At 39.1% G+C, this 27801-nt stretch overlaps 1 protein-coding gene across 5 annotated transcripts in view; it reads left to right on the top strand.

Moving 5' to 3' along the window:
- Positions 1–27231, top strand: part of ASB7 (ankyrin repeat and SOCS box containing 7) — a 52388-nt gene extending 25157 nt beyond the window's left edge. For 4 of the 5 annotated variants that reach the window (XM_020897239.2, XM_020897209.2, XM_020897218.2 and 1 more), the window contains 2 exons: positions 9817–10422; positions 23872–27231. In XM_020897239.2, the coding sequence (XP_020752898.1) occupies positions 9817–10422; positions 23872–24011 (746 nt within the window). In that variant the 3' untranslated portion in view covers positions 24012–27231. Of the gene's footprint in view, positions 1–9816; positions 10423–23427; positions 23528–23871 lie in introns of all 5 variants that reach the window. The other variant, XM_020897258.2, reaches the window with a different exon arrangement.
- Positions 27232–27801: the final 570 nt, after the last annotated feature.

Raw genomic sequence — 27801 nt, 5'->3', positions numbered from 1 at the left:
GTCAGTAGTTCTTAGAGATAAACTGCAGATTCTTGTCCTGTGGGCTTTCCCAGCAAGACCCCTTAGTTCATGACGGCAGCAAGGAGAGTTGCTGCAGTGAGTCTGCTAGCAAGATGGAGCCTCGTGTATCATAACATACACAGTAGTGGCATTCCGTCACCTTTGCCAGGTTGTTTGGGCTAGCAGGAAGTCACAGGTCCTGCTCATATGCATGGGGATAGATTTACACAAGGGCATGAGCATCAAGAGGCAGGGATTATGGGAGGGGCCCCCTTAGGAGCATGCTGCTGTAGACAATGTAAATACGTTTCCCCCTTTTCATCTCTTAAAAGACAACATAAATAATTATAAAATGGTTGTTGGGCTTATATAAAGATGTAATGTATATGACAGTAACAGTGCAAAGGAAGGGAGAGGAAGGGGCTCTCAGGGTACAGTTTCTATGTATTGCTAGAATTACATTCAAAGTAAGAATAGGAATGAAATAATAAACAGAAGAAAAGAAATCAGTGGAATTGAAAATGGACAAATCATGGAGAAAATTGATGAAACCAAGAAAAAGCTGGTTCTTTGAAAAGATCAATAAAATTGATAAACCTCAAGGTAGACTGATGAAGAAAACAAAAAATGCACATAACCAATAACAAGTATAGGTTTTCAGTACAGATCCTGCAGACACTAAAAGGATAATAAGGAATATAATGAGCACCCTTCTGCCATTTAGAAAAAATGGACAGTTTACTTGAAATACACAAATGGCGAAAACTGACCCAAGGGAAAAACAGAATAATTAGTTGACATCAAAGAAACTTAGTTCATAACTAAAACTACACTAAAAACCTTAGACCCAGCTGCCTTTTCTGTTGAATTATTTTGAATAATAAAGGCATAAACATTAACAAACTGAGGAAATGATCCCAGACTTATTGTATAAGGTGTGTAGTACCCTGAAACCAAGTAAAGATATTTCAAGGAATGAAAACAACAGACCACTATCCCTTATGACAACAGATAGAAATACCCTTAACAAAGTACTGTCAAGTCTCATTCACCATTATATAAAAAAGAATATATCACAGCTTAAGAGTGTTTATCCCAGGAATGCAAACTTTCCTTAATATCTGAAAATATATTGAGTAATTTACCCTGTTAATAGAATAAAAGTAAATACCAAATAATCATTCCAATAGGTGCAGAAAACGGAATGAACAATATGTTGTTTAGTTGCTAACTTGTGTCTGATTCTTTACCACTCCATGGACTGTAGCCTGCCAGGCTCCTCTCTGTCCATGGAATTTCGCAGGCAAGAATAATGGTGTGGGTAGCCATTCCCTTCTCCAGGGATCTTCCTGACCCAGGGATTGAACTCGGATCTCCTGCATTGCAGGTAGATTCTTGATCATCTGAGCCATCAGGGAAGCACTTCCCCAATTTTGAACCACTCAGTTGTTCCATGTCTGGTTCTAACTGTTACACCCTTGAACCGCAAGGGTATTCATTATATTCCTTATTATCCTTTTAGTGTCTACGGGATCTGTAGTGAAAACCTGATACTTATTATTGGTTATGTGTGTTTTTGTTTTCTTGACCCCATGGTTTCTTGGGAGATAGGTAAAGTGATCTGGTATTCCCCTCTCTTGAAGAATTTTCCAGTTTATTGTTAGCCACACAGTCAATGGCTAACACAGTCAATGGACATGGGTTTGGGTGGGCTCCAGGAGTTGGTGATGGACTGGGAGGCCTGGCCTGCTGCAGTTCATGGGGTGCAAAGAGTTGGACATGACTGAGCAACTGAACTGAACTGACACAGTCAAATGCTTTAGCATAATCAATGAAGGAGAAGTTTTTCTGGAGTTGCCTTGTTTTCTCAATGTTGACAATTTGATCTCTGGTTCCTCTGCCTTTTCTAAACCCAGCTTGTACATCTGGAAGTTCTTAGTTCACATACTGCTGAAGCCTAGCTTGAAGGATTTCAAGCATAACCTTGCTCGCATGTGAAATGAGCACAATTATATGGTAGTTGGAACATTCTTTGGCATTGCCCTTCTTTGGGATTGGGATGAAAACTGACCTTTTCCACAGCGGTCCTGTGGCCACTGCTGAGTTTTCCAAATTTGCTGGCATATTGAGTGTGGCACTTTAACAGCATAATCTTTGAGGATTTGAAATAGCTCTGCAGGAATTCCATCACCTCCACTAGCTTTGTTCATAGTTATGCTTTCTAAGGCCCACTTGACTTCACACTCCAGGATGTCTGGCTCTAGGTGAGTGACCACACCATCATGGTTATCCAGGTAGTTAAGACCTTATATAGTTTTTCTCTGCAATCTTGCCACCTCTTCTTAAACTCTTCTACTTGTGTTAGGTCCTTACTATTTCTGTCCTTTATCGTGCCCTTGCATGAAATGTTCGCTTGATATCTCTAGTTTTCTTGTAGAGATCTCTAGTCTTTCCCATTCTGTTGTTTTCCTCAATTTCTCTGCATTGTTTATTTAACAAGGCTTTGTTATCTCTCTTTGCTGTTCTTTGAAACTCTGTGTTCAGTTGGGTATATCTTTCTCTTCTTTCCTCAGTTATTTGTAAAGCCTCCTCAGACAACCACTTCTTTTTCTTTGGGATGGTTTTGGTCACTGCCTCCTGAACAGTGTTATGAACCTCCATCCATAATTCTTCAGACATTCTGTCTACCATATCTAATCCTTGAATCTATTCATCACCTCCACACTGTAATCATAAGGGATTTGATTTAGGTCATATCTGAATGGCTTAGTGGTTTTCTCTACTTTCCTCAATTTAAACATAAATTTTGCAATAAGGAGCTCATTATATGAACCACAGTCAACTCTAGTTGTTTTTACTGACTGTATAGAGCTTCTCAATATTTGGCTGCAAAGAACATAAATCTAATTTTGGTATTGACTCTCTGGTGATGTCCATGTGTAGAGTTGTCTCTTGCGTTGTTGGAAAAAAATGTTTGTTATGACCGGTGTGTTTTTTGGCAAAACTCTGTTAATCTTTGCCTTGCTTCATTTTGTACTCTGAGGCCCAACTTGCCTGTTATTCCAGGTACATTTTAACTTCCTACTTTTGCATTCCAGTCCCCTGTGATGAAAAGGGCATCTTTTTTTCGTGTTAGTTCTAGAAGGTGTTATAGGTCTTCATAGAACCAGTCTACTTCAGCTTCTTTGGCATCAGTGGCTGGGGTATAGCTTTGGATTACTGTGAAATTGGATAGTTTGCCTTGAAAATGAACCAAGATCATTCTGTCATTTTTTGAGATTGCACCCAAGAACTGTGTTTCAGATTCATTTGTTGACTGTGAGGGCTATTCTGTTTCTTCTAAGGTATTTTTGCTCACAGTAGTAGGTGTAATGGTCATCTGAATTAAATTCTCCCATTCCCGTCCATTTTAGTTTACTTATTCCTGAGATGTCAGTGTTCTGTTTGGACATCTCTTGCTTGACCACAATCCAATTTACCCTAACATTCCAGGTTAATATGCAATACTGCTCTTCACTGTATCAGACTTTACTTTCACCACCAGATACATCCACAACTGTGTGTCATTTCCACTTTGGCCCAGCTGCTTCATTCTTTCTAGAGCTGTTAGTAATTGCCCTCCACTCTTCCCCAGTAGGATAGTGAACACCTTCCAGCCTGGGGGCTTCATCTTCTAGCATCATATCGTTTTGCCTTTTCATACTGTATATGGAGTTCTCCAGGCATGAATACTGGAGTCACATATCTTTTAGCCTTTTCATGCTGTCCGTGGGATTCTGTGGGCAAGAATATTGGAGTCGGTTGCCACTTCTCTGGGGGACCACATTTTGTCAGAACTCTATACAATGATCTGTCTTGGGTAGCCCTGCACGGCATGGCTCATAGCTTCATTGAGTTATGCAAGCCCCTTCACCACAACAAGGCTGTGATCCATGAAGGGGTTGACAATATAGTATACCCATTTATCGTAACACTCTTAGCCAGCCAAAAGCAGAAGATAACTTCCAAACCCTAAAGAAAGGCACTTGTGGAAAACTGCAAGTTCTCCAAAAGTCCTGGAATTGGAAAGGAAGAAGTAAAGCTGTCTTTATTTGCAGAGAACATAATTGTGTATTTAGCAAGTTGTAAGAAATCAGAGATGTCTAGAACTAAAAAGTGAATTTAGCTAGATTACAGAGTATACAGGCCAATACACAAAAGTCAATTTTATTTCTCTATACCAGCAAATAACATTTAGAGAATGAACTGTAAAGCAATTCATTATAATAGCAGCAAAGTTTAGTAATAAATGTAATGAAAGATGGGCAATACTTAATACACTGAAAAGTACAAAACATTGCTGAGGGAAATTAAAGAAGATCTAAATAATTAGAAAAGTGTTCTGTATTCACGTTTAGAAGAATAAATAGTATTTAGGTAACTTGGAACAGGTTAACATTTTTGGAATATTTGGCATATTCCAATCAATATTTTAACAGGCTTGTTTGAAGAAATTGGTAGGTTGGTTCTAAAATTTATTGGCCAAAACAGTTTTAAAGAAAGTTTGAGGAAGTTACCTGCTATCAAAACTTACTGTAAAGCTCCAGTAATCAAGATAATCAGGTATTGGTGTATGGATACACTTTTAGATTGGTGAAACAGAATAGAGTTCAGAAATAGATTACACTTGTATGGTAAACTTTTGTGGCAAAGGCACCAGGATAAATAATTGAGGAAAAGGTGGTCTTTTAAACAAATTTCTTTGTTGTTCAGTCACTAAGTTGTGTCTGACTCTTTGCAACCCCAGAAACTATAGCGCCCCAGGTTTCCCTTTCCTTCACTATCTCCTGGAGTTTGCTCAGACTCGGTTTCATTGAGTCAGTGATGCCATCCAACCATCTCATCCTCTGACACCCCCTTCTCCTGTCCACAATCTTTCCCAGCATCAGGGTATTGGAGCTTCAGCATCAATCCTCCCAGTGAATATTCAGGGTTGATTTCCTTTAGGATTGACTGGTTTGATCTCCTTGCTGTCCAAGGGACTCTCAAGAGTCTTCTCCAGCACCACAGTTCAAAAGCATCGATTCTTCAGCACTCAACCTTCCTTATGGTCCAACTCTCATATCTGTACATGACTACTGGAAACACCATAGATTTGACTATGTAAACCTTTGTCAGCAAAGTGATGTCTCTGCTTTTTAATATACTGTCTAGTTTTATCATAGGAATGAGCAAGCATCTTTTAAATTCATGGCTGAAGTCACCGTCCGCAGTGATTTTTTAGCCCAAGAAAATAAAATCTGTCACTGTGTCCACTTTTTGTCCTTCTATTTGCCATAAAGTGGTGGGACCAGATGCCATGATCTTTGTATTTTCAGTGTTGAGTTTTAAGCCAGCTTTTTCACTCTATTTCACCCTCATGAAGAAGCTCTTTAGTTCACTACTTCCTCTTCACTTTCTGCCATTAGAGTGGTATCATCTGCATATCTGAGGCTGTTGATATTTCTCCCAACATCTTGATTCCAGCTTGTGATTCATCCAGCCTGGCATTTTACATGATATATTCTGTATAGAAGTTAAGTAAGCAGCGTTACAGTGCCTTGACGTATTCCTTTCCCAATTTTGAACCAGTCTGTTGTTCCATGACTGGTTCTAACTGTTGCTTCTTAATCTGCATATAGGTTCTCAGTAGACAGGTAAGATGGTCTGGTACTCCCATCTCTTTAGTAGTTTCCTCAGTTTGTTGTGATCCACACAGTCAGAAGCTTTAGTGTGGTCAATAAGCAGAAGTAGATCAGTGTTTTTCTGGAACTCCCTTGCTTTTTCTGATACAGCAAATGTTGGCAATTTGATATCATCTTCCTCTGCTTTTTCTAAATTCAACTTGTACATCTGAAAGTTCTTGCTTTGTGTAAACAAATAGTGCTTGAACAAATAGACACTTATATGGAAAATAATGAACCTTGATCTGATGTTACACTCTACACCGAAACCAGCTAGCAGTGGATCATTGCTCTAAATATGAATGTTAAAGTTATGAAACTTCTAGAAGAAAACAGAAAATCTGTGATTTTGTGTTAGGCAAAGATTTCTTAAACAGGACACAAAATGCACAAACTGTCAAAGAGAACAAATGACAGTAGACATCATCAAAATTTAAAATTTTTGCTCTCCCAAAAGACACATAATAGAAAGTAAAAAGGCGAGCAGTAGATTAGGAGAAAATACAAGACAAAAGGCTTGTATCCAGAATATATACACAGTTGGGTTTTAAACTCAGTCATGAGTAAAAGTATATAATAAAAATGGGTAGATGATTTCAAGAGACACTTCCCGTAAAGAGTGTATATAAATAAGCCCAATATCACTAGTCATTGGGGAAATGTATATTAAAATCCCATCAAGTTACCACCTTATACTCAACAAAACTGGTAAAGTTAACATTACAAATAATGCTGAGTATTAGTGAAGATGTAGAACATTTGGAATTCTCATATATTGCTAGGGACTGTGATATTGTGTAGTCATTTAGAAAAACAGTTTGGTACCTTTTTTAGGTTAAATTTACATTTAGGGATTCTTAAGGGGCTCAGTGGTTAAAAAAAAAAAAGATCCTTCTGCCAGTGCAGGAGATGTGGGAGACGCAGGTTCGGTGCCTGAGTCAGGAGGATCCCCTGGAGGAGGAAATGGCAACCCACTCCAGCATTCTTGCCGGGAAAATCCTGTGAACAGATGAGCCTGGCGTGCTACATTACTGTCGTGGGGTCTCAAAGAGTTGGACACAACTGAGCGACTGAAAAGTGAAAGTGTTAGTTGCCCAGTCGTGTCTGACTGTGTGACCCCATGGACCATAGCCCGCCAGCTGCTCTGTCTGTGGAATCCTGCATATGTACCATTAACATGTGACCCTGCAGTTCTCTCCTAGGTAGTTTCCCAAATGAAATGAAAACATAAATCCACAGACTTGTATTATTCATTATAGCCTAGGAGTAACCCATTTGTCCATTTGCTAATGACTGTATAAATAAACTGTATATCCGTAGTATGAAATACTGTTCAGCAGTACAAAGGGATGAACTTTTGATGAGCAACAACATGGGGATGAATTTCAGAAACATCACAGTGACTGAAGTAAGTCAAATGCAAAAGCCTAAACTCTGAAATTCTAGAAAGACAAAGCATTAGTAGTTGCCTGGGGCCTAGAGTCTGGGCAGGGAATTGTCTCTAAAGCGGCAGGAAGGAACTTTTTAAGAGGATGGGAATATTGTGGTTGTGGTGGTAGTTACATGACTATATGATTCATCAGTTTGTTAACCTGTATACTTAAAATGTCTCCATTTTATTGTACCACGGTGAAGCTATTGGAAAGAAGTCATATTGGTAGGGAATGTTTCTCTGCTTTTATTTATATATATTGCTAAACTTTTCAATAAGTTTAAATGGGTTTTTTGAGACTTCTAGAATTTGTATTAAATACGTGCACCTGGGGGGAGAAAGCTTCCTGAGGTGAATAAAGTTACAAGGTTGATGGGGCTGCTGTGTTGGTGTTCAGGGAAGGCTTTTTGATGAAGGAACATTTGAACAGACACAGATGAAGTGAATTCAGTTAAGTCAAAGAAAGTCTTGCCTGTTTCTTATAGAATTTTATCTAAGTGTTTTGTTGTTTCTACTACTACATTTAAGATTTTTTCTTACTGCATTGGCTAATAATAACTTTTTGTTTTCATCTTTATTTGTCTTATATTTTCCATTTGTTAATTTCTTGAGAAAAGTAACTGTACAGATTTTATGTGTTGTTAACCTACAGTCTTCATTCTATGCTTTGTTTCCAGTATGTACTCAAATAATGCATTTTAATGTTTTTTACTCAGAATAAACAAATCATTGCTGTATTTGTTAATATTTGTTTTTCCTAGCTCAGTATAGCAATAAGTTATAAGTAGAACCAAAAAAAAAAAAAAAACCTGAAGTGAAAAACCAAAGATGCAAGTGCAGGTTCATGTAACATAATTTTAATTTTACTGTAAAATAACACATGAGACTATTTGCTGGCACTTTTAAAGGCACCCATGGTAGATGAAAGGTGGGAGAAGTCAAAGTATTGAACTTGAATTTCACTAACAGATAAGAGACAATGTTTGGAAACAGTTGATTTGTTGGATATAGATTAGAAATGACTGTCTTGGCAAGATTTATGGTTTTGTTTGAATAGTAGAGGTTCTTTTAGATTTCATGCCTGTCCACTCTAGATCTAAAAGTAAGGTATCTGAAAAAAAAATCTGTCAAAATGGAAACATTAGTAGCCCGTGTTCACGTCTTACCAGTAGATGGCAGCAATGTGCTTTGTTTAAATGTTCTTGCTTTTATTTATTTATTTTTTAAGTTGCAACTTGAATAGATACTATATATTTTTCTTTTAATGAAGAGCAGGGCAGATATGATACCCTTTGTTTCTTTAAACACATAAAAGTCTTATTACTATTGTATAATATCATTTTATATGAAGTAATTTTAGAAATTCAACTGATATAACCTCAGAAGTGTTAACATTTTATAGCTTTTGTTGTAGCTACTTCTTAATTGAAATTTGTATTTTCCACAGTATTATTACTATTTTACATATACTTTTCTGCCTCATAGGTTTTTCTAAGAGCCCAAACTGTCATAAAATGTTATAGAACTAAAAAAGTATTTTTACTAAACAATACGTGAGTGTTTAATCACATAACTGTGGAGGCTTTTTGTTTGTTTGTTTGAAAAACACTCGTGAATTTTTCTCTCTCATGGACGAACGAAAAATTAAGGGTGACTTTTATAAGAAGAAAGCATTTTACTCTTAGGTAGTTAGGTCCAACCAGTTATCTTCACGTGGACTTGCCGGCCTCCGGGAAGTAAGTGACCTGCCTGCAGTGAATAAAGGTTCTTTCGCCTCTTCTGTCCCCAGCCCAGGAAGGCCAGTAGGATATGAGTGGTGCAGAGCTGACTCTCAGCTTCAGGAAGGACTGGGAACAGGGGACAAAAGTCTCTGGCTAGAGGAGTCACATAGCTGATAAGTCATTTTAGTTTCTGTCTTCTCTTTTACTTCTTTCTTCCAGAAATCTGTTGATTTAGAAGAGAGGTTTGGAACTGTTTTAGAAAATAATATTTACACAGTGCTGAAGTTTCTCCCAATTTTTCACACAATGTGTGCTGCCTAATTCTTAAAAACTCCAGAGTTCTTGTAAAACAAAGAATTCAGAATAGACCTTTATCTTATAGAAACATGATTTATCAAGATGACTTAACATATATACCTTACATACTTTGGAATTTTTGTAGACCACAAAAAACTTTTTTTTTTTTTTTTACCTAATATACTCTAAAATAACACAGTCTGCCAGACCACAGTACATCCGTAATTTAGAGCAGCAGATGTTGCTACACATGCTTCTTTTTAAGACCAAGAAGCAGCACAAGAGAAAATAAAACAAAAAGTTCAAAACAGAAGAGAAACCTGAAACAGTGCAGAGATGAGGGAGTTGGGAAGCCAAGGGCAGCTGGTTAAGTTAGCAAAGGGGGTGTGGCGATCTGAGCTCTGAGTTTGCTGTATTTATCTTTTAAATGCTTTGTAAGTCATATGCTTATCCTGTTGATCCAGGTTTGATGGCTTTCTCCTAAAATTTATTTTCCATTAAAACTATTTCAATTAAGCAGAAGCTGGAAGGACTTGATGCTCATTATGTGTTTAATCATTCCACATTTCATGTGAGAATTGGCTAAGATGTGCTGTGCCATGGCAGAGTTTGTTGCTTTCTCTCCCAGAGTCTGCTAATGTTTTCATTTTGGTTTTAACTCTAGCTGATCCCACAGTTAAGGACTTAATCGGAGGCTTCACTGCTCTTCATTATGCAGCCATGCATGGCCGGGCCCGGATTGCACGCCTGATGTTAGAATCTGAATACAGGAGCGACATTATTAATGCAAAAAGCAATGATGGCTGGACTCCCCTTCATGTGGCTGCTCACTATGGTAGGGACTCATTTGTCCGACTCCTACTGGAGTTCAAGGCTGAGGTTGACCCGCTCAGTGATAAAGGTACAACACCGCTTCAGCTCGCCATTATCCGAGAGCGGTCAAGCTGTGTGAAAATCCTCCTGGACCACAACGCCAACATCGACATTCAGAACGGTTTCCTGTTGCGATACGCTGTGATTAAAAGCAATCACTCTTATTGCCGAATGTTCCTCCAGAGAGGAGCAGACACAAACTTGGGTCGCTTAGAAGATGGACAGACTCCTTTACATTTGTCTGCCCTTAGGGACGATGTGCTTTGTGCACGGATGTTATATAATTATGGAGCGGACACGAACACAAGGAACTATGAAGGACAGACCCCATTGGCTGTTTCAATAAGCATTTCTGGAAGTAGTCGACCATGTTTGGATTTCTTACAAGAAGTCACAAGTATGTAATTTAATTATTGCTATTATTACATTTAAAAAAATTTTTTTTGCATCTTCTGAGGAGCTTAAGGTGTTTTTACAACTTAAAATGACCAGATGTTAATGATTCTTGTTAGCCCTGCTCATTCCACTCATCTGAAATGAAAAAGAAAGCTCTGTATCATGGGATTTCATAAAAATAATCGTGTTACTAAAAGTAAATAGGCATAGATAGGGTGAGAGAAAAATTGGCAAAAAGGATGCAAAGAGCAGAATTTTTTTAATTAACAGAGATCAATGCTAGAACAGGGCATTTCCTACTAGTCATAAACATAGTTTTTCCAGGCTTTCATGAAATTGAGAATGAGGAATTAGAAGGAGAATTTTGGATCTTAGCATCCTTAGCAATGGAAGTGTCTTAGAATTTGTGCTTTATTCCTAAGCTGTGCTCGTGTTTTATCATTGCGTTTCTGCTTCTTTACAGTGTGAACACACATGGAATGGAATAGCAGTGTTATTTGTTAGGCATCCGAGGAGTACAGATTAAGGATGCTAGAAATTAGAAGTTGTTGTAAGGAAAAGTTTGTTCCCAGTAGAGAATCTGGTGCCACTGCCCCTGGCCCACACAAGGACAGTGTAACCGGCCTGTTTCCGTGTTGGCCTTTTTTTTGAGCCACGAAGTGTCTGATCCCCCATGTTGATGGTGCGTGTGTGGTGGTTTTCTGGTGGAGGAATTGCTTTGTGTGGAGTAGCTACCCTCTCCTCTCCAACTTCCTTGTGGGAGCTTCATATTCAACATGAAGCTATTGTCTATAAGCAAAGCATTTTGTCTACCATACTTTTTAATGCATTCCCCTTTCCTCAACTAATTTTTATGTTTCATTCGTTGTTATAGAAGAAGAAAGACATTCTAGGTCCCAGGTAGTAGAGGATTAGGAGCTTACTTGACCTGCTTGTAAATAATCCACTGTCCTCCTTGGAACTGAATTTGCGAGTAGAAAATTTATGAAGAAATGAGGTATAATTTGGATTTTGTTTATTAATAAGAAAGACAGGATGAAATTATTACCACTAAGTATATTCAGACTCAAGCAAAAAAAAAAATCACACTCAGGGTCTAACTCGTGCTGTCCGATAGAACATTCAGTGATGATGGAAATGGTCTCTGTGCTGTCCATTATGGTAGCCACTAGCCCCATGTGGCTGTTGAGCTCTTATTTTGTGGCAAGTGCCACAGAGGAAATGTATTTTATTGTATTTATAAATTATTTAAATATCTGCAAGTGCCAAGTGGCTGTCGACTTCTTCAGCACAGATATGCCTGCCTTGGGGGAGGTGTTTTGGGCTGTTTGGTAGGTGAGCCTTTGCAGAAAGCTTTTAAGACACAGTGTGTACTCAAGAGACAGGAGGTGTTGTGTGTGCTGATTCCTCCCCGCTGACTTCAGATCCAGGCCATATTTTAGGAAAAGACTGCAGCAAAAGTTCAAATGCTGATTCTTTCAGCAAATATTCTAGTAGTTTTCAGTTACAGACTGATAGGGGTTGTTGGTGTTATGAAAGATAAAATAACTCTTGGACTTGAGGCTAGAATTCTGTTGTATAGCCTACACAGTGTATCTTATACATAAATTCTAAGTGTCTTCTTGTTACTGTTGCTTTAACTTTGATACTAGATTACCTGGCTGCCTTCAGGAAGGCTTGTTACACACCTAAATGCCGCAGCCTGTTTGTTAAATACTTTGATCAGTGGTTAATGGCATAGACTAGGACTCAACTGACTAGACTTAGCTCCAGCCCTAACTCTACCACATACTACCTGTGACCTTGGGTAGATTTGCTAACTGCTCTGTGCCTCAGTGTCCTTATCTTAAAATTAGGGTAATCATATCTGGCTTATAGGCCTGTTGTGAGGATTGAATGAGTTAATATGTATAAAGCACTTAAAACAATACTTGGCACGTTATAAGTGCTGTGTGTGTGTGTGTGTGTGTGTTTGTTTTTAAAGAAAATAAAGTATTAATTGAAGGTGATGAACAGCAGGGGCTGACTTGCTACCTATGGATTGAATCCCTTAGATTCTTATTCTGCCCTGCCTTTTTTCAGCTCTCTAAACTGTGGTGTGGTCTGCCTGTGAAGACAGGTGGCCAGAGGGATGGGAGGAGTCGGCCCTTTGTCCCCGGCCCTTTGGAGCTGCTCAGCACCACCACGGAGTGCTGCTGGAGAGCAAGTGTTGAGTTAAAAAGAGATGCACGTGTACCTTTAAAATTAGGGAGGATAGAAAAATTGACATGCCTTCCTCATTGTGTTTGAGTTCTCCACTGCACCTGGAGCAAAGCCGTGCACCTAGTAGGTCCGCAGAAAAGGTGGGTTGGCTGACTGCAACCATGAGGATGGTGGCTTAGCAAACTTGGGATGCTTTTCAGAAGCGAAGGAGCACCTGCCCTTGGAAGGCTGCAGTTAGCCTCTGTCTTCAGATGCCGTGACATAATTCATTAATCTTGACTTTACCATCAGTGGTGTCTTCTGCCAAAAGCAAATGAAATGTTTCTGCTTTACCTGTGCATTGTTTATGAGGTTTTCTTTTTCCTAGTGTGCTGGAAGGACCAACTGTAACTGATGGCTCACTGGAGCTCTGTACTGGCTCTCTTGAAAACCAGAGTGAAAGATGGTTGGGTGGCTCAGGGAGTGTCAGGTTAAGTCCCTGAGCTCCTTCCTGCCTGTGCTGCTGCTGAGCCCCTGCTCCTTCAGCCCCGCGTCCTCGGCCTCTGATCTGAGAACTCAGGCTCCTGAGGTGTAAGAACAGCGAAGGCACTTGGTGGTCTTTATTCAGGGCCATGTTAGTTTTCATTGTTCCACTTTGACTAGAGAACACATTATTTAAGTCGGAAGAGCTCAAAACAGTCATAATCTTAGAATCTAAAAGTTGTTGTGGCTTTTTAGAAAAATTGCCATAAAACCTCTGATACACACTCCATAAAAACAGGGCAGGTCAAGTGGCTTAGTTACAAAGTTGTATGTGCAGGCGCCTTGTTGATCACAGTAGAGGGAGAAGCCACAAAAAGCTGCTGTTACTCTACAGACAGACTTCCAGAAACCTCTGCCTTCTTGAATGTCGGAACTCAATGTGGCCTCCTCCAGAAAGCCAGTCAACTGAAGGACCAGCCTTTTTGTGCCCGGGAATAATGAACACAACCAAGAAGAGCCAAAGATCATACCTAGAGAGTGAGGATCAACTTACTGAGGGAAGGATGTTTCCTCCTTAAAGAAGCTAGTTTTGGGTCTTAGTTCTTTTACTCGGATAAAAGAGAAAGCAGAGACAATGGAGCAGATAAACTAAAGATGCATGAGTGAAGTCAGTAAAGGTGTGACGGGGGCAGGAAGACGTACTGGTGACAGGCAGCAGCAGGCATCCTGGTGGAGACCCCTTACGGAGGCCTGTTGAGAACTCTGATTCTGAGGATTGTGCCAGTGTGTGCAGTTAATTAGGGTAATTTGTATGTGTAGTTTGCAAAAACACCATTATAGAGCTAAGAGGATCATTGAAATTCTGGCAATATAGGAAGGGGCAAAAATTCTCTAGCTGAAGAGCAGAGATTGTAGGAATGTTTGTCCAATTCAAAAGAAAAAAATTAACATTTATGCACAAGAAATGGCAAGCACAAGAAAATGTTAAAGGAGGTACAAGACCAAAACTTCAAGAAAGATTGTTTCATAAGGAAAGCTTCCCTTGAGGAAATGGTTTAATAATAATGAAAACCTCCCTGAGCAACTGGATTGTAAGCTGGTGCTCTTTCCCCCTTGTCAGCTCCCTGCCCTACCGTGTAAATTTCCCTAGTCGAGGTTTTCAGAATATGAAGATCTTTTAGGAGAGAGAAAGTCCATGAGGAAGGTATTGTCCTTTCCGCTGTTTCCTGCCTTACTCGCCCCCGCCGCCCCAAATACCCACACTTTGGTGAGGGGACTGTGGTGGAGGGGTCAGAGAAACATTTATTCTCCAGGTAGGCTAGGACTCTGGTGAGGTCTCTCCCTTGGCTCACAGACCTTTGTTGTGAAGTTTCCGAGTGTCTGTCAGGTCAGTGCTCACACCCTCCTCCTTCCAGAGCCACCAGGGGTCTTCCTTGCCTCTCCCCTGAGAACCTGAGGGGTCCCTGAAAGGACAGCTCAGAACACGTGAGTGGTTCCTAAGACTGTGGCTCTCACTCCCAGGCTGGGCCACGCACAGCACTTGGCTGCTTGTCTAAAGGACCATTTAAGTGTTCCCACTAGTTTGTGGCTCCAGCAGCTTCTGCCCCAAGTGCACCGATTTCAGCTCTGATCACAGATCTGTCTCTCTCTCTAGATTCTATGGTGGAGGTTTGCCCTATACATCCATTTACTGATGGGTCCTAGGTACACTCTTGATTCTGAGTTTGTTCAGCTTTTTCTTCATGTAAGAACTGGAGTGATTATGATTACTTCAAGTTCTCTTTTATGTTGGAGCTGAAACAAGAAGTCTGTTCATTGTTCTTATCATTTTTCAGTTACATCGTGAAAGTTGTCCACAATGTGAAAATCATCCTGTCCTCGGTCCCTGGGGCTGAGCAGCGTTTGCCCTCTTGGGCTCAGAGGCCCCTGTCTCCCTCACGGCACCCCGACCGACGGTTTCTCAGCGGGGCCTGTGTCTGGTTGCTGTTGGGTCAGCTGCGTGCTGTGGCAGGGAGAGCAGACAGTGGGCTCTTGCCCCAGCGTCTGACTTACCTGATACGCCTGGGCAGGCCGCCTAGCCTCCCACCCACCCCGCGGGGCTGTGGCCTTCTCTGAAAATCAGGGGAATTAAGAGTCTGTGGGGTCCCTCCTTTTAAAAATTCTTGCCAATAACCACTCTTAAAGGGAATGATATCCTGCTGCTTGTGGTTTTATTGTATTTTGTTTTTGGATTCATACAGAACGGTGTGGACTCTCGGGGGTCCTCAAGACATGAGTTCAAAACTAATTTCATAACAGTGCTAAGATATTACTGGCCTCTTTGACTGCACTGACTTTGCACTGATGTGCGAGCGGTGATGGGTGAAACAGCAGGCACCTGAGCAAGCATGAAAGCCGTGGCCCGAGAGGCTGCTGGCAGTAGTCTTCACTAGAAGGCAGTCTGAGTAGAGTGTTCCAGATCCATCTAGGAATGTCTTTGATTTAATTTTATTAAATCTTATCCATTTGAGTATGTACCTTTTTTAATGTTCTGTGGGATGGAAATTGAAAGTGTTCTTACTCTGTAACAAAGTGTGATTGAATTAAGGGAAAGTACATCTGTGATTTGTTTGATCTGAACCAGCAACTTTTTTTTGATGGAATAACATATTTACCTAAAATACGAGATGGACAGCCAAGCTGGTTAGGCTTTGGTATTTCGTAAACAGTTTCTTGAAAATGAATAAAGTTCACTTGTCACCTTAAGGAAAACAACTAAAAGTATTTATGATGAGCAACAAATTTTGAGCTTTCAAGTGAAAGTTAGAATTTTGAAAAGCTTATATTTGCCACTAGGACATTGACAGTTTACCAATATGCAAAAACTTTTCAAAATCAGTGGAGCTATTAACAAAAGTAATTTTTTGCTATCATGCAATGAATTGGGTCACCATTGGAAAGATCTGCATAACTCAGGTAATCAGTGTTTTCCAGATGACTGATGCATGATGTTACACAATCGTGCATGGGTAAAAGATCCCTTCAAAGGGCAAAACAGACCAATCGAATTTTGATATGAAAGGGTATAAAAAAGTTCATTGATTTGGTGTCAGATTCCATATTGCATCTAACCTTTAAAAAGCACCGCTTGTTGAGTTTTGGTGTAGTATCAAAGATCCATGGTTATCTGTAAAGGCCATTAAGTATCCCTTCCTCCTCCCACTACCATTGTGAGTCTGTATTTTCTTCATTTACTTCAATCAAGACAGCATATTATTTACAGCAGATGGTATGCAGAAGCAGATCTCTGATTCTAAATGTCTTCTCTGAAGCCAGACCTAAGAGAGATTTGCAAAGATGTAAAACAGTACCACTCTTCTCATGAAATCTTTCTTGTTTTGGAAAGCAGCTTTTTTTTTCCCCCATAAAAATTTATTTCAGCTGGTAATGAATTTATCGCTCTTATTTTAAGGAATCAGTATTTTAAAATTTTCTAGATTTGGTAAATATAGTTAGATATAACACACATGATGGAGAAGGAAATGGCAGCCCACTCCAGTGTCCTTGCCTGGTGGGCTACAGTCCACGGAGTTACGAAGAGCCAGACACAACTTAGCAAGTCAACAACAGCACATAAACGAAAATTCTTTGAGGTCCTCCAACTTTTAAGAGTGCAAAGAGGTCCTAAAACTAAAAAAGTTAAGACCTAGCAATGTTCAATTTCTACATTCAAAATTTTAAGGACACACTGTTAACCTAGTGTTTTAGGATTTAATGATTTTCTAACATATTTCCATTTGCAGTTACAATCTGTGAATAAGATGGAATGTTTTAAATTACTGCTTGGTCAGTGCCAGCATACTTATTGCTTAGGATCTGTAGAGAGAGATCAGTGATCGTTCTGTCAGATGCTCTGGGGGTAAAACAGATTCATTGTCCATTTAGAAGACTAGTGCCCTGGATTGTAGATACCGTCTCAGTGATTCACCATGCACAGAAGCATGTCAGAGGTGAAGGAGTCCTTGAGTAAGTTAACCACTTAACTAGTTTTTAAACACCTTATTTATCTATCTGTTTATTTATTTTACATAGCATGGTAGGCTCTTGCAGAAATTATTCTTAAGGCAGAGAATATGCCAGTTGGGTTTGTGTTTAATATTCAGAAGAGTCAAAGGTAATGTAATAATCTGTGTTTCTAGTAGTTGCTGTTCCAGTACTTGAAGCAACCGCTCAATATGCTATAGTGGTATGTAAAAGGTAGTGCTGGGTTGTATTTTGATTTGTATGTTTTAAGGAATTAATAAGGAATTAATAAAAGGATTAATTATTTAAATTAAATTTTAAATAATTTTAATGTATTTGATAATTTAAGTACTTTATAATTTTAAAATATTTTTATTTAAATAAAAATGCTTTAATGATTACACTGATCAGAAGGAATTTGAAAAATAAAGGGTTCATGTTTCTGAGAGAAAAAAGATTAGGTAAATGAGAATGAGTTGGATTAATTGTTTTGCAATGACCATCTGTCAAGTACTTTTAAAAGTAATTTTAAGAAAGTGAAATTTAGGCTGTGACTTTCTCAGCTAAGTCCAGTACAGCAACAGGTGTGTAAGCAGGCGATCAAAGCAGCTCCTCTGCCCCGGGTGCCCTTACTCCTGTGTTCCTTTCAGATGCTTCTGTTACCAAGTTCTTTGACTTTTTCTTTTGTTTGTTTTTTTAGTATGACTTATCAAAATAGTGATACTTAGTATAGCTCTTTGGAGAAATAATTTGTGTAACACATTTTAACGAAGATCATTTTTGATTATTGATTTTTATTCTAGTTGGGGATTTTGCTACACTTCTGCATTGTTGTCTTCCTAGGTTATTTAGTATCAATTATAAAATTACTTTTAGAAATAAATAGTACACTGCATTTATAATAGGCTAACCTTATTAGCACTTTTCATCTTGGGTCAACATCTGGAATGGTCTCCCAGTACCTCCGTTTTATGTTAGTTTCCCTTTTAAGATCCTACCATGAGCACACTTTATTCTTTTGCTCTTGTCCCTGAACCCCCTTCACAGGCTTAGTATGAAATGTGTTAAATCTTATTTTATAGGACAAAGGTAGTGCTGCTACTGATGCTAGCTCACCTCAAAATAAGAATCATGGTATTGAAAAATAAAAGGCTTCTTTGATTTCACTCTTGGATGGAATCCAGAGTTACACAGCGTCAGCTTGGATGACTTGGAGAAGGCTATGGCACCCCACTCCAGTACTTCTGCTTGGAAAATCCCATGGACGGAGGAGCTTGGTAGGCTGCAGACCATGGACTCGCTAAGAGTCGGACATGACTGAGTGACTTCAGTTTCCCTTTTCACTTTCATGCATTGGAGAAGAAAATGGCAACCCCCTCCAGTGTTCTGGCGGAAAGCCTGGTGGGCTGCCGTCTGTGGGGTCGCACAGAGTCGGACACGACTGAAGTGACTTAGCAGCAGCAGCAGCAGCTTGGATGACACAGTGTACAGTTCTAAGTCAGATTACACTACATTTTAAGGTCTTTGATATGGAAAGTATGACCTTACTCTGTACCATTTCTATCATATTTGTATTACTTTCTGTTTCTTGTGTAGCCTTCTAAGAATTTCTTTTATTTGTTACAAAGCAATATGTGCTTTTCTTTGGCTTAAGGCAAGTGCAGAGGTGGTCATGTCAAAAGGAGATATTTAATGCTTTAGGGTGTTTAATTTTTGAAATTATGCTGCAGCCCTGGTTTTGTAATTTGTTCTAGACCAGGCTCTTCAAAAGCTGATTTCCTATTTTATACCAGCCCAATTATTACTAATGATGGGCTTCCTTACCAAGTGGAAAGACTAATAACCCTTTGAAGTGTTATGTAATCCCATTGTAATTCATTAGCATGAATAATAGTTTGTAGTGTCTCTGCCTCCCCCATAGCATTTATAGTTCCTTAAATTATACTTTGTGTGTGTTTGTGTGAGAGGTGTCCCCTATTGTGATCCCTTGAACATGGCAGTTGCTGTTTAACACACAGGAGTGAGGCGCCTAGTGAACAGCGTGTATGTGTATTGATTTTTGTTGTTGTCCCCTTTATTCTCTTTCTCTGCCTTCTTTTCCTCTGTCTCCTTCTTTCCTTTGTCCCTTTAATCTTTGGGACAGTGAATTTTTAAGTACATGGTAGGTGCTCAGTAAGTACTTTTGAGTGATGTGTTGACAAGAAAGTAAGTACAGGCACACCTTGGAGATGTTGCAGGTTCTTTTCCAGACCACTGCAGTACAGGGAGTCAGGCAAATTGTGTGGTTTCCCAGTTCATAGAAAAGTTACATTTACACTATATTGTAGTATACCAAGTGTGCAATAGCATTTTGTCTAAAAAAAAAAAAAGTAATAATAACGTGCATACGTTAGCTTAAAAAGTACTTTATTACTAGAAGATGCCAATCATTATCTGAGCCTTTAGCCAGTGGCTTCAAAAAAAAAAAAGATCTGATCACAGATAACATAATAAAATAATAAGAGATAATAGTACAATAATAGTGAAAATATTTGAAATACTGTAAGGATTACCAAAATGTGATGCAAAAACATGAAGTGAGCAAATGCTGTTGGGAAAATGGCATTGATAGACTTGCTCGACTTAGAGTTGCCACAAGCCTTCAATTTGTAAAAATGCAGTATCTACAAAGTGCAATAAAATGAGGTATGCCTGTACTTCTTTATTCAGTCATAATCCTCTATTCCTAAAATGATTTTCCTGGGAAAAAAAATGGCTCCTTAAATAGTCTTGGAAATAGTAATCATTGCAATGAGTAGTCTTTATTACCTTTTATCATGTAGCCTGCTTTTCACCCAGTGCCACTACCTGCCAAGGTGAGGACATAGCTGTGTATTTGTGGACATCCCTCACTTCATCACTGCACAGCTTCTTCTACAAGGTTCCCCCATCTCTGCCTAATCCAAGTCATGTAGTGATTTCCAGAATATAATTTCCATCAGTTTGCCCAGAACTGGGCATCATGCTCCTTTACTATTAAACTGTCAACTCATTTTCTTACCATCTTAGCAGCAGGAAAACAGAGCTCCTTCCAAGAAGGAGCCCTCTACTTTTCTGAGAAGGAGAAGCAAAACATTATATCCTTCCAGTATTTAAAATTACTGTTTTAACATTTATATACCAAATACTCTATAAGTCTTGGTTCTGTTGTAAGCACTTTACCAAAACTACTTCTTATGCTTGTAAGGCCTATTGTGTAGGTCATCCTCAGTTCTTAGATGTGGAAACCAAGGTAGAAGGCTAAGTAGCTCACCCAGGAGCTGCTGGGTATAACAGTTGGTGGTTTAACTGTGGCTTTTACTATTCGAGGTATTTCTGCAGACAGGAGTTACATATGGTCAAGAAATCTTCAAACATTGAGACTGCTGCAATACACTGCTTAAGAAGAAGAGAATTCAGTAGCAAATTGAGTAAAGCTTTCTGATATTCAGGCATAGGAAGCGCATTTTCCCTTGGAAAGGCTCATGCACCAGTAGTTCCTGTGGATGGTGGCTTTCTGTAGCTGTGTCCCTTGAATTCAACTTGCTGGCTCATCTTGGCCCGCTTGCGATTTATCACAGCCAATGAGGAGAGCCAGTGGCACTTGCAATATTCTGCCTGGGAAATCTTCTTACCTAGATTGTTAGGGCATTTCCAGTTTTCACCTTACCCCAGGTGACAGTGTTGCCAAACTATATCTTCCCTTTCCTCTAGCTTCTAGTAACATTTTAAAAACTTTTAGCCCTGACTGTCAGCCTTGTCAAAGCTCTTCCCCCTTCCCGGTCCCAATGACAAAGCTACCTGTTAGATTTTTTTTTTTTTTTAATGGTAACACCCTACTTCCACAGTCCAGAATCTCAGTTATCTAATGCTGCAAAATTGAGTGGCTTAAAATGATAATAGTTGATTATTTTATTTCTCTGCACCAAGCATTGTCATCTTGCTGGGGTCACTCCACTTGACTGGGGTCTTTCCACCTTCAAAATGTCTCACTGTGATGCCTGGCTAGTTGTGCAGGCAGTTGGCTAGGAGCTCAGCCTGGACTTTTGGGCGGTGACCTCAGTTCCTTTTTGTAGACTTAATGGCCTGGTGATAGTTGTGTGCCAAGAGTGAATGTCTCAAGAGTCAGTTGGGAGCTCTGATTAATGAGTTTCACCATAGTCAGTTTCTAGGAGAGGGAACCCAGATACTGTCTCTTAACACTGGGGTATCCAGTCATGTTATTAAAGAAGAGCGTGAGGTCTTTGGAGATACTGTGCTCATTTTTGGAGAGTGTAATCTTCCACAAAACAAGACCTTTTGTCTCCATCTTTTCTACCTTAGTTAAGCAAATTCCAGTAATAGAATTTTTCCACATTGTTAGATGATGTTTTCTTTTAAGTATACATGTGTATTTATATATGTCAATTTTATCTCATCTGTCTTGCCTTGAATACATTGTGGTTGTTCTTTTCATTAATACTGTACTTCAAAAGAACCTGCCATCTTTTAGGAAAATCAGATTCTTTAAAAAAAAAGATTCAAATATGATTCATACTCTGGTTTGCATTTGTAGATCAAATAGCTTAAGCATTTATTGAAAAATGACTGATAATTTATTTTCTTCCTAAAGGTAGCCCATGAATGGTGAAGAAAAATATTTCAAAACAAATGATAAGAAATGATTTACTGTTGACATGGGTGTGTTTTGCAATGAGTTAGTTGACTGTTTTATACTCTTAGGACAAGCCTATTAAGTATTCATTTGTTTAGCTAGTATTTGTTGAGTATTGATTGTGTCAGGTGTTGGCAGCCAGAAATCGTCTTACCCTCATGGAATGTATAAGGAAGAAGATGGGCATTAGTGGGTAATCACCGAGTAAATGTGAAATCATAGCCATGTTCAGTACTCCAGAGAAACAGAACTCAGAAAGTATCTGAGAGGGAACCTGACCTCGTCTGCTCTAATGAAGTGGCCTGTTTAGCGGAGATCTGGATGGTGAGGAGGATATAGCCTCACCAAGAGACGCACAGCAGCCTCGCACAATCCTTAGGTGGACATCCATGGAGATCCATGCCGCTGGCTTACAGCCGTCCTTGAGGAGAGCAGTAGCTTCAGCTGTGATTCTGTTAGGAGACCATGTATTTAGGGCCTCTCGGAAAGCGCATGATCATACAGGCCTTACAGTGCAGAGGTCTGAGTTTTAAGGACCCTTTTTCATTTATATTTTTTAATAATGGTGATCCCTGTTAACAGGTACAATTCAAGTAAGTATGAAGTATGGCAGTAGTCCTCACGTGTGGCCCGGGGACTCCTGGAGTTAACCAGACCCTTTCAGGATATTGAGACCAAAATGATTTTCCTTGTAATACTGAGACATTTATTTGTCTTTTCCACATTCCTTCTTTTATGAGAGTAAGTGAACTTCCTCAGAGACTGGGTGATGTGGTTTCATCCCAGCAGATTGGATATGAGAGCATACATGAGACTTCAGCTATTATCCTTTCATCCAGACCTTTAAAAACCGGCAAAAATGGGAAAAAATGCCATTCTTTTTGTTTATTTTTGAAAATATTGCTACTTTCATAACAATGTTATTTATGTTAACATGTAATAGGCTTATCTTTATTATTTGTAAATGAATTAATATGTATTTCAGAACTTTCTGTTTTAACTTCTTGCATGGTAATTAAAGTGTAAAGAGGTTTTGAGACCAAAAGTTTGAGAACTGCTGAAGTATGGCATTGTTCTTGACTTTAAGCATGTTACTTAATGTTGGAGATGCAAGCAGTCTGTAAAATGGGGTTGATGATCAAAGTACTTCCCTCGTAAAAGGATAAAAACAAGTTAGTGTATGTCAGGAGCCTGTAAGACTACGTGGCACAGAGTACACATTCAACGTATGTTAATTTGTATCATTATTGCCATTTAATATGAAAGTAGAAATTTATGTGAATCCAAATGCTTCTGAGGCTCGGTAGCAAAGAATTTTGCTCTTGTTTGTGGTCATCTCTTTTGTTTTGGTGAAACACAGTATTCAAAGGTGAAAGAAATTACAATGTGTAATTTTTTTTTTTTAGTTCATTTTTAACATAGGTTTTTATTGGCAGATGGTCAGGATGGCATGTTTGAAGACATGAAAATTCAGGATAGCTTGCTATACCTTTTCCACCTCCCTACCCGCCCTCCCAGTCCATTCCCTTCTCCCCACAGCAGAGTTCTGCTGTGTTTAGAATCATGGGGAACAGAGGGGCACACCTCATTTGGGAGAACTCCCTGGGGTTGGGGTCCATGCCCTGGACAGGGAGCTGATAGGAGGAACTTAGTTCCCTCACTTTTCAGGTGGAGTCACTGAGGCCCAGAAGAGGGATTTGCTCACACAGGTTCAACCCGCATATTAGAGGCCTACCTGGGACAAGAGCTGACATTCCGATTTGTAATGGTAAGAAAACCAGGCTGAGAATCAGAAGAACTGGTTTTAGTCTCAAACACTTCAGTTGGTTGTCTGATGTTGAGCAGTTGACTAAAATCACTGATCCTTAGTGTCCCTATTTGTCAAATGGAAGTGAAACTACCCACCATCCAGGGCTGTGAAAAGGATCAGTGAGATGCCATGTAATGGTACCCAGGATGCATCCTCCTAGCTCATCTCTCTGCTCCTTTGCATGTAAAGTCTGTAGAGAGACACTTCCCAGTGAAATAAAATACTCCTTTCAGAACCTTAAAGCCCTCCTTAAATGTTGTGTTTTGCAGCTTTGTAACATTTTCTTTTTTCTGTCTTTTTAGGACAGCCCAGAAACTTGCAGGACCTGTGCCGAATTAAAATTCGACAGTGTATAGGCCTTCAAAACCTAAAACTACTTGATGAACTACCAATTGCCAAGGTCATGAAAGACTACTTAAAACACAAATTTGATGATATCTGATACACAGAGAACTGTGAGCAAGATTAGGAGTTATATTCCAGATACTTAAAAGGCTTTTTGCCTTGCACAAAGTATATCCTATGCAATTTCTGATTTGCTGTGAAGTCAGAAAGCAGGTATACACTTACAGGTTTTTTTGTTTGTTTGGTTGGTTTTCATTGTAGGGGAGAGGTTTTTATACACACACACACACACACACACACACACACACCCCACATGCTTGAAGGTCTTAATTTGGTTTCTTGGTCCAAGTTTAAGAGGTCCAAGCTTTCTATACAATATTGCATTTAAAACAATTGTTTTTCCAAAATGACACAAGCAAGTTTGGAGTGGAGAATTGACCCTTTCCAAATTTATGGTTTCATTGGCGTGCACAATATTATAAACCAGCAGAGCACTTGTTACAGTTTGGAGGCACAATTTCAGCCAGGGCATCCAGGGTCCTACTGGAAAATGCCCTAAGAAATTTTTTAAGTAATGCCGTCACCTCATTCATTTTAATGAGTAAAAATTGGCTGTTTCAAACTGTTCGTTTCCTAATTAATGTAGCTTTGGATGACTTACACCCAGCCCCCTGCTTTCCGTTGGTGTGCTCGTTCTAACTCACTTTTAACAGCTGTAGTACACTACCCAGAGATGTTGAGTCTCAACCTCTGTCTCTAGTTGAATCGTGCTTTTAAAACAATTAACGGGAAAGAAAAAACTTTATAAAGCCCGTGTATTCTGTTTTTAAAATAGTGCCTCCAGTGCAAACTCTTTCTGGTGTATTTTATCCATTATTTCACTTGATGTTCCTCATTCCACAGCTGGCTTTGACATGCCTATAAGAACAGGAACTGCCACTTTAATTTTAATTGCAGAACATAGTGTCAGTTGCAATTTCCATTTTAAGCTTTGTCTTTTACTTCAGTTTAAGCAGAAAATTTCATGTCCTGGTGGTAGAGTATTCCCTAAAAATAGCCAAAATACTGTTAAATCATTTGGCTTTAATGGATAAATAATTTGGGATGGTTTCATGGTGTTTATTTCTTCCCAGCTGAAATAAAATGTCTAAAGGGTAAAATTTCTAATGGGTGCACATTTGTAAGTCTGGTTAATTTCTAATATGCTAATTAAGCATTTCGTATCTATTTTAAAGTTATACACAGTGACGCTCTTCAGAACAGTTATTTTCTGGATTGATCGGCATATGTTTGCAGTGTAAACATGAATATGATAAAGTGTGAATAACAGTGGTTCCAGAGGTATTAGGAATCTATGGAGATGCCCTTCGAAATGAGCCCTGTGCTTGATGTGTCATCATATTAGTTCCAGAAGCTTTAAAACTATCCCAGTATTGTTCTTAGTGCTTTGGGAAATTTCAGAATATTTACACACTAGTAATAAATTTATTATCAGAAGTTTACAAAAGAAAGGGCTTCTCTTGTCTCAATTTCTAGTTTTAAGTCATTAAGTATAAAGTTATTTCACCTGAAAAGTAAAACTAAGTAGAATTAGGAGTCTCCTCTGGTTTTATCCATTATCAGAGCCAACAGTGATATTTCCTCAAGCACAAAATTTATTCTCCTGGATGTGAAGTAGCTCTGGCATCAAATACCTGCTCTGCTGGGCCTGGGCTGGGAGCAGGTTTCTGAACAGTGGGCAGCTTCGGGAAGAGAGTGATGTGAGGGATCAAGGATGGGGTACGTAGCCTCTTCCGCAGGGAACCACTCAATGTGTGGCCAGTTTTGCAACCATCCAAAAACTGTAACTGAGGTGTGATAGAAATGGGTGTTCCGATTTTTTTTTCCATAAAAATATCTCCCAAAAGTTATCTTCTGAGAGAGAGTCCTTGTGAAGCTAGGAGCTGAGCTGTGTTCTCCTTCTGGAAACCAATAACCAGGTCAGAGCTAAGGCACACTTGACATCAGGGACCTGGCTTGGCTGGAAATGAATGGTGTTGCTTCTCCCTGAACCCAGGCCAGGGAGACAAGGACGTGGGAAGGCAGGCAGAACCCTGCCTTTGAGCAGTGATGTTACTGTTACGTTCGCACAGGGCTCATCTCCTCATGTGTCTATTAATTTATTCAGTTAGTTTAAAATGATTTTCTTTCCCCAGCCATTCGGAGGTCTCCAAAACTAAGTTCACCACTGAGAGTCAGGAAATTCCGAGTAAAAAAGATCAGATTAAGGTAAATTCTTTACTCTGTATTGCTCCTTAGACTTAAGAGAAAAAAAAAATTATGAGACCTCTTCCTGGAATCAGAGTTTCTATTTAATGAAGAAGTGTGTAATTCAATTATTTGTTTGAAGTTTGATTTTTCTGGAAGCTTGAAAAGAGTGTTTTATTTTTGTTGTTACTAGAATCCCAATCACATATCATCTTTAACAGTAACTAAAATGTCTCAAAGTTGGTAACTGGTGGAATACAGGGATGAATGTGCAGGTCTGCTCTCCACTTTGATTGGCAGAGAAGCACTCTGTAGTAACATAATGAGAACAAATGTTTTCAGAAAATCAACTGGTTTTTCCAGAATCTTGACTGAAATGTTCAGAATAGTATCAAATTTGTCATTGATCCTTCTGTGTTTCTTTTGAAATTTATTATTTAAGCCTGTTACTAAACCTTTATAAAAATATATTTGGCAAGTACACCAAAGACACCAGCTCATAAAATATTATGATTATTAATGAACTGCAAACCTCATCTTTTGCAAATGGAAGATTTTTTTTTGTGTGTGTAAATATTTGTGTTTATAAATGTACAGCAGAGTAAGGGTGTTTTTTAGATTATTTAATTTCCATATTTCTAAACTATTTACTACAGAATAATCCACGCTTGTTAGTTTGGAAGACTTGACAATTTTGTTTTTTTAATTCATTATCAGTCATGCTTGGAGCAGCATTTCCGCTAGAGAATTCAGTGTTCTGGCAGTAGCAAGAGTACACATCTGGAGCATGAGGGAGTCTAGCTTGGTTTGTCAGATACACACCCTACGAGATGAGAATGTGTAGTTTAATTACCACAATGGACCATACAAAAACTGAGGTTCTAACTTTGCTGCAGAATTGCACATCAGCCCAGAGTGTCATTGGGATGAGGCCCTTGGCCCACAAATTTAGCTCTCATGTAACTCCTAGTGTGTTATATCATAATGTATTTTGTTCTTCCTTTGTAATGTAAGTTTTGCTTTGGGTCAGTTTGAATTAAAAAAAAAAATCACTTAAATCTGGTTTAAAACATAGTGGAACTGTGTTTTATTTCTAGTCTGCTTTAACTTTTTAATACTTCCAGCTATTTGGTCAAAAGAAAGAAAGTGAACTCTGTCTTTTATTCCTCAGCATTTTAGATAATTAAGAATTGGGTAAGAATGTAATACAGGAAATAGCACTGTTTTAGATCATTTAAGAACCCCCACCCCCACCCCCGCCCTGCTTTTTAACGCATTCTTCAAATACCCTCCAACAAAAGACTATCTATCCCCTTCTTCTGCCTGTTGATCCGCCACTGAGCCTTTTGGGGCCATATTCACCTTTGCCTCATTCTGACTGAGGACAGAGTTTGGACCACAGCATCTCTAAGCACAGAACAGTATATTCAGTTAAATAATGAATTTGAGGTAGTTTATTAGCTTGCAAGAGATATAACAAAACAGCTTTGATTTCATACTTCCTCTGTATCCCATAAGCACAGCTTGATTTAGGAGAGGCCTCAGACTAATGAGTGATGGTGTGCTAAGAAGGGAGGGCAGACGACTTAGCACCTCGTGCAGAAACACAGTGTTTTGCAGCCATAACCTTGTTACAGACT

The sequence above is a fragment of the Odocoileus virginianus genome, chromosome 16 (assembly GCF_023699985.2).
Source record: "Odocoileus virginianus isolate 20LAN1187 ecotype Illinois chromosome 16, Ovbor_1.2, whole genome shotgun sequence".
Taxonomy (NCBI): domain Eukaryota; kingdom Metazoa; phylum Chordata; class Mammalia; order Artiodactyla; family Cervidae; genus Odocoileus; species Odocoileus virginianus.
Note: the sequence above shows the minus strand (reverse complement) of the source record. Positions and strands in the feature narration are given on the sequence as shown.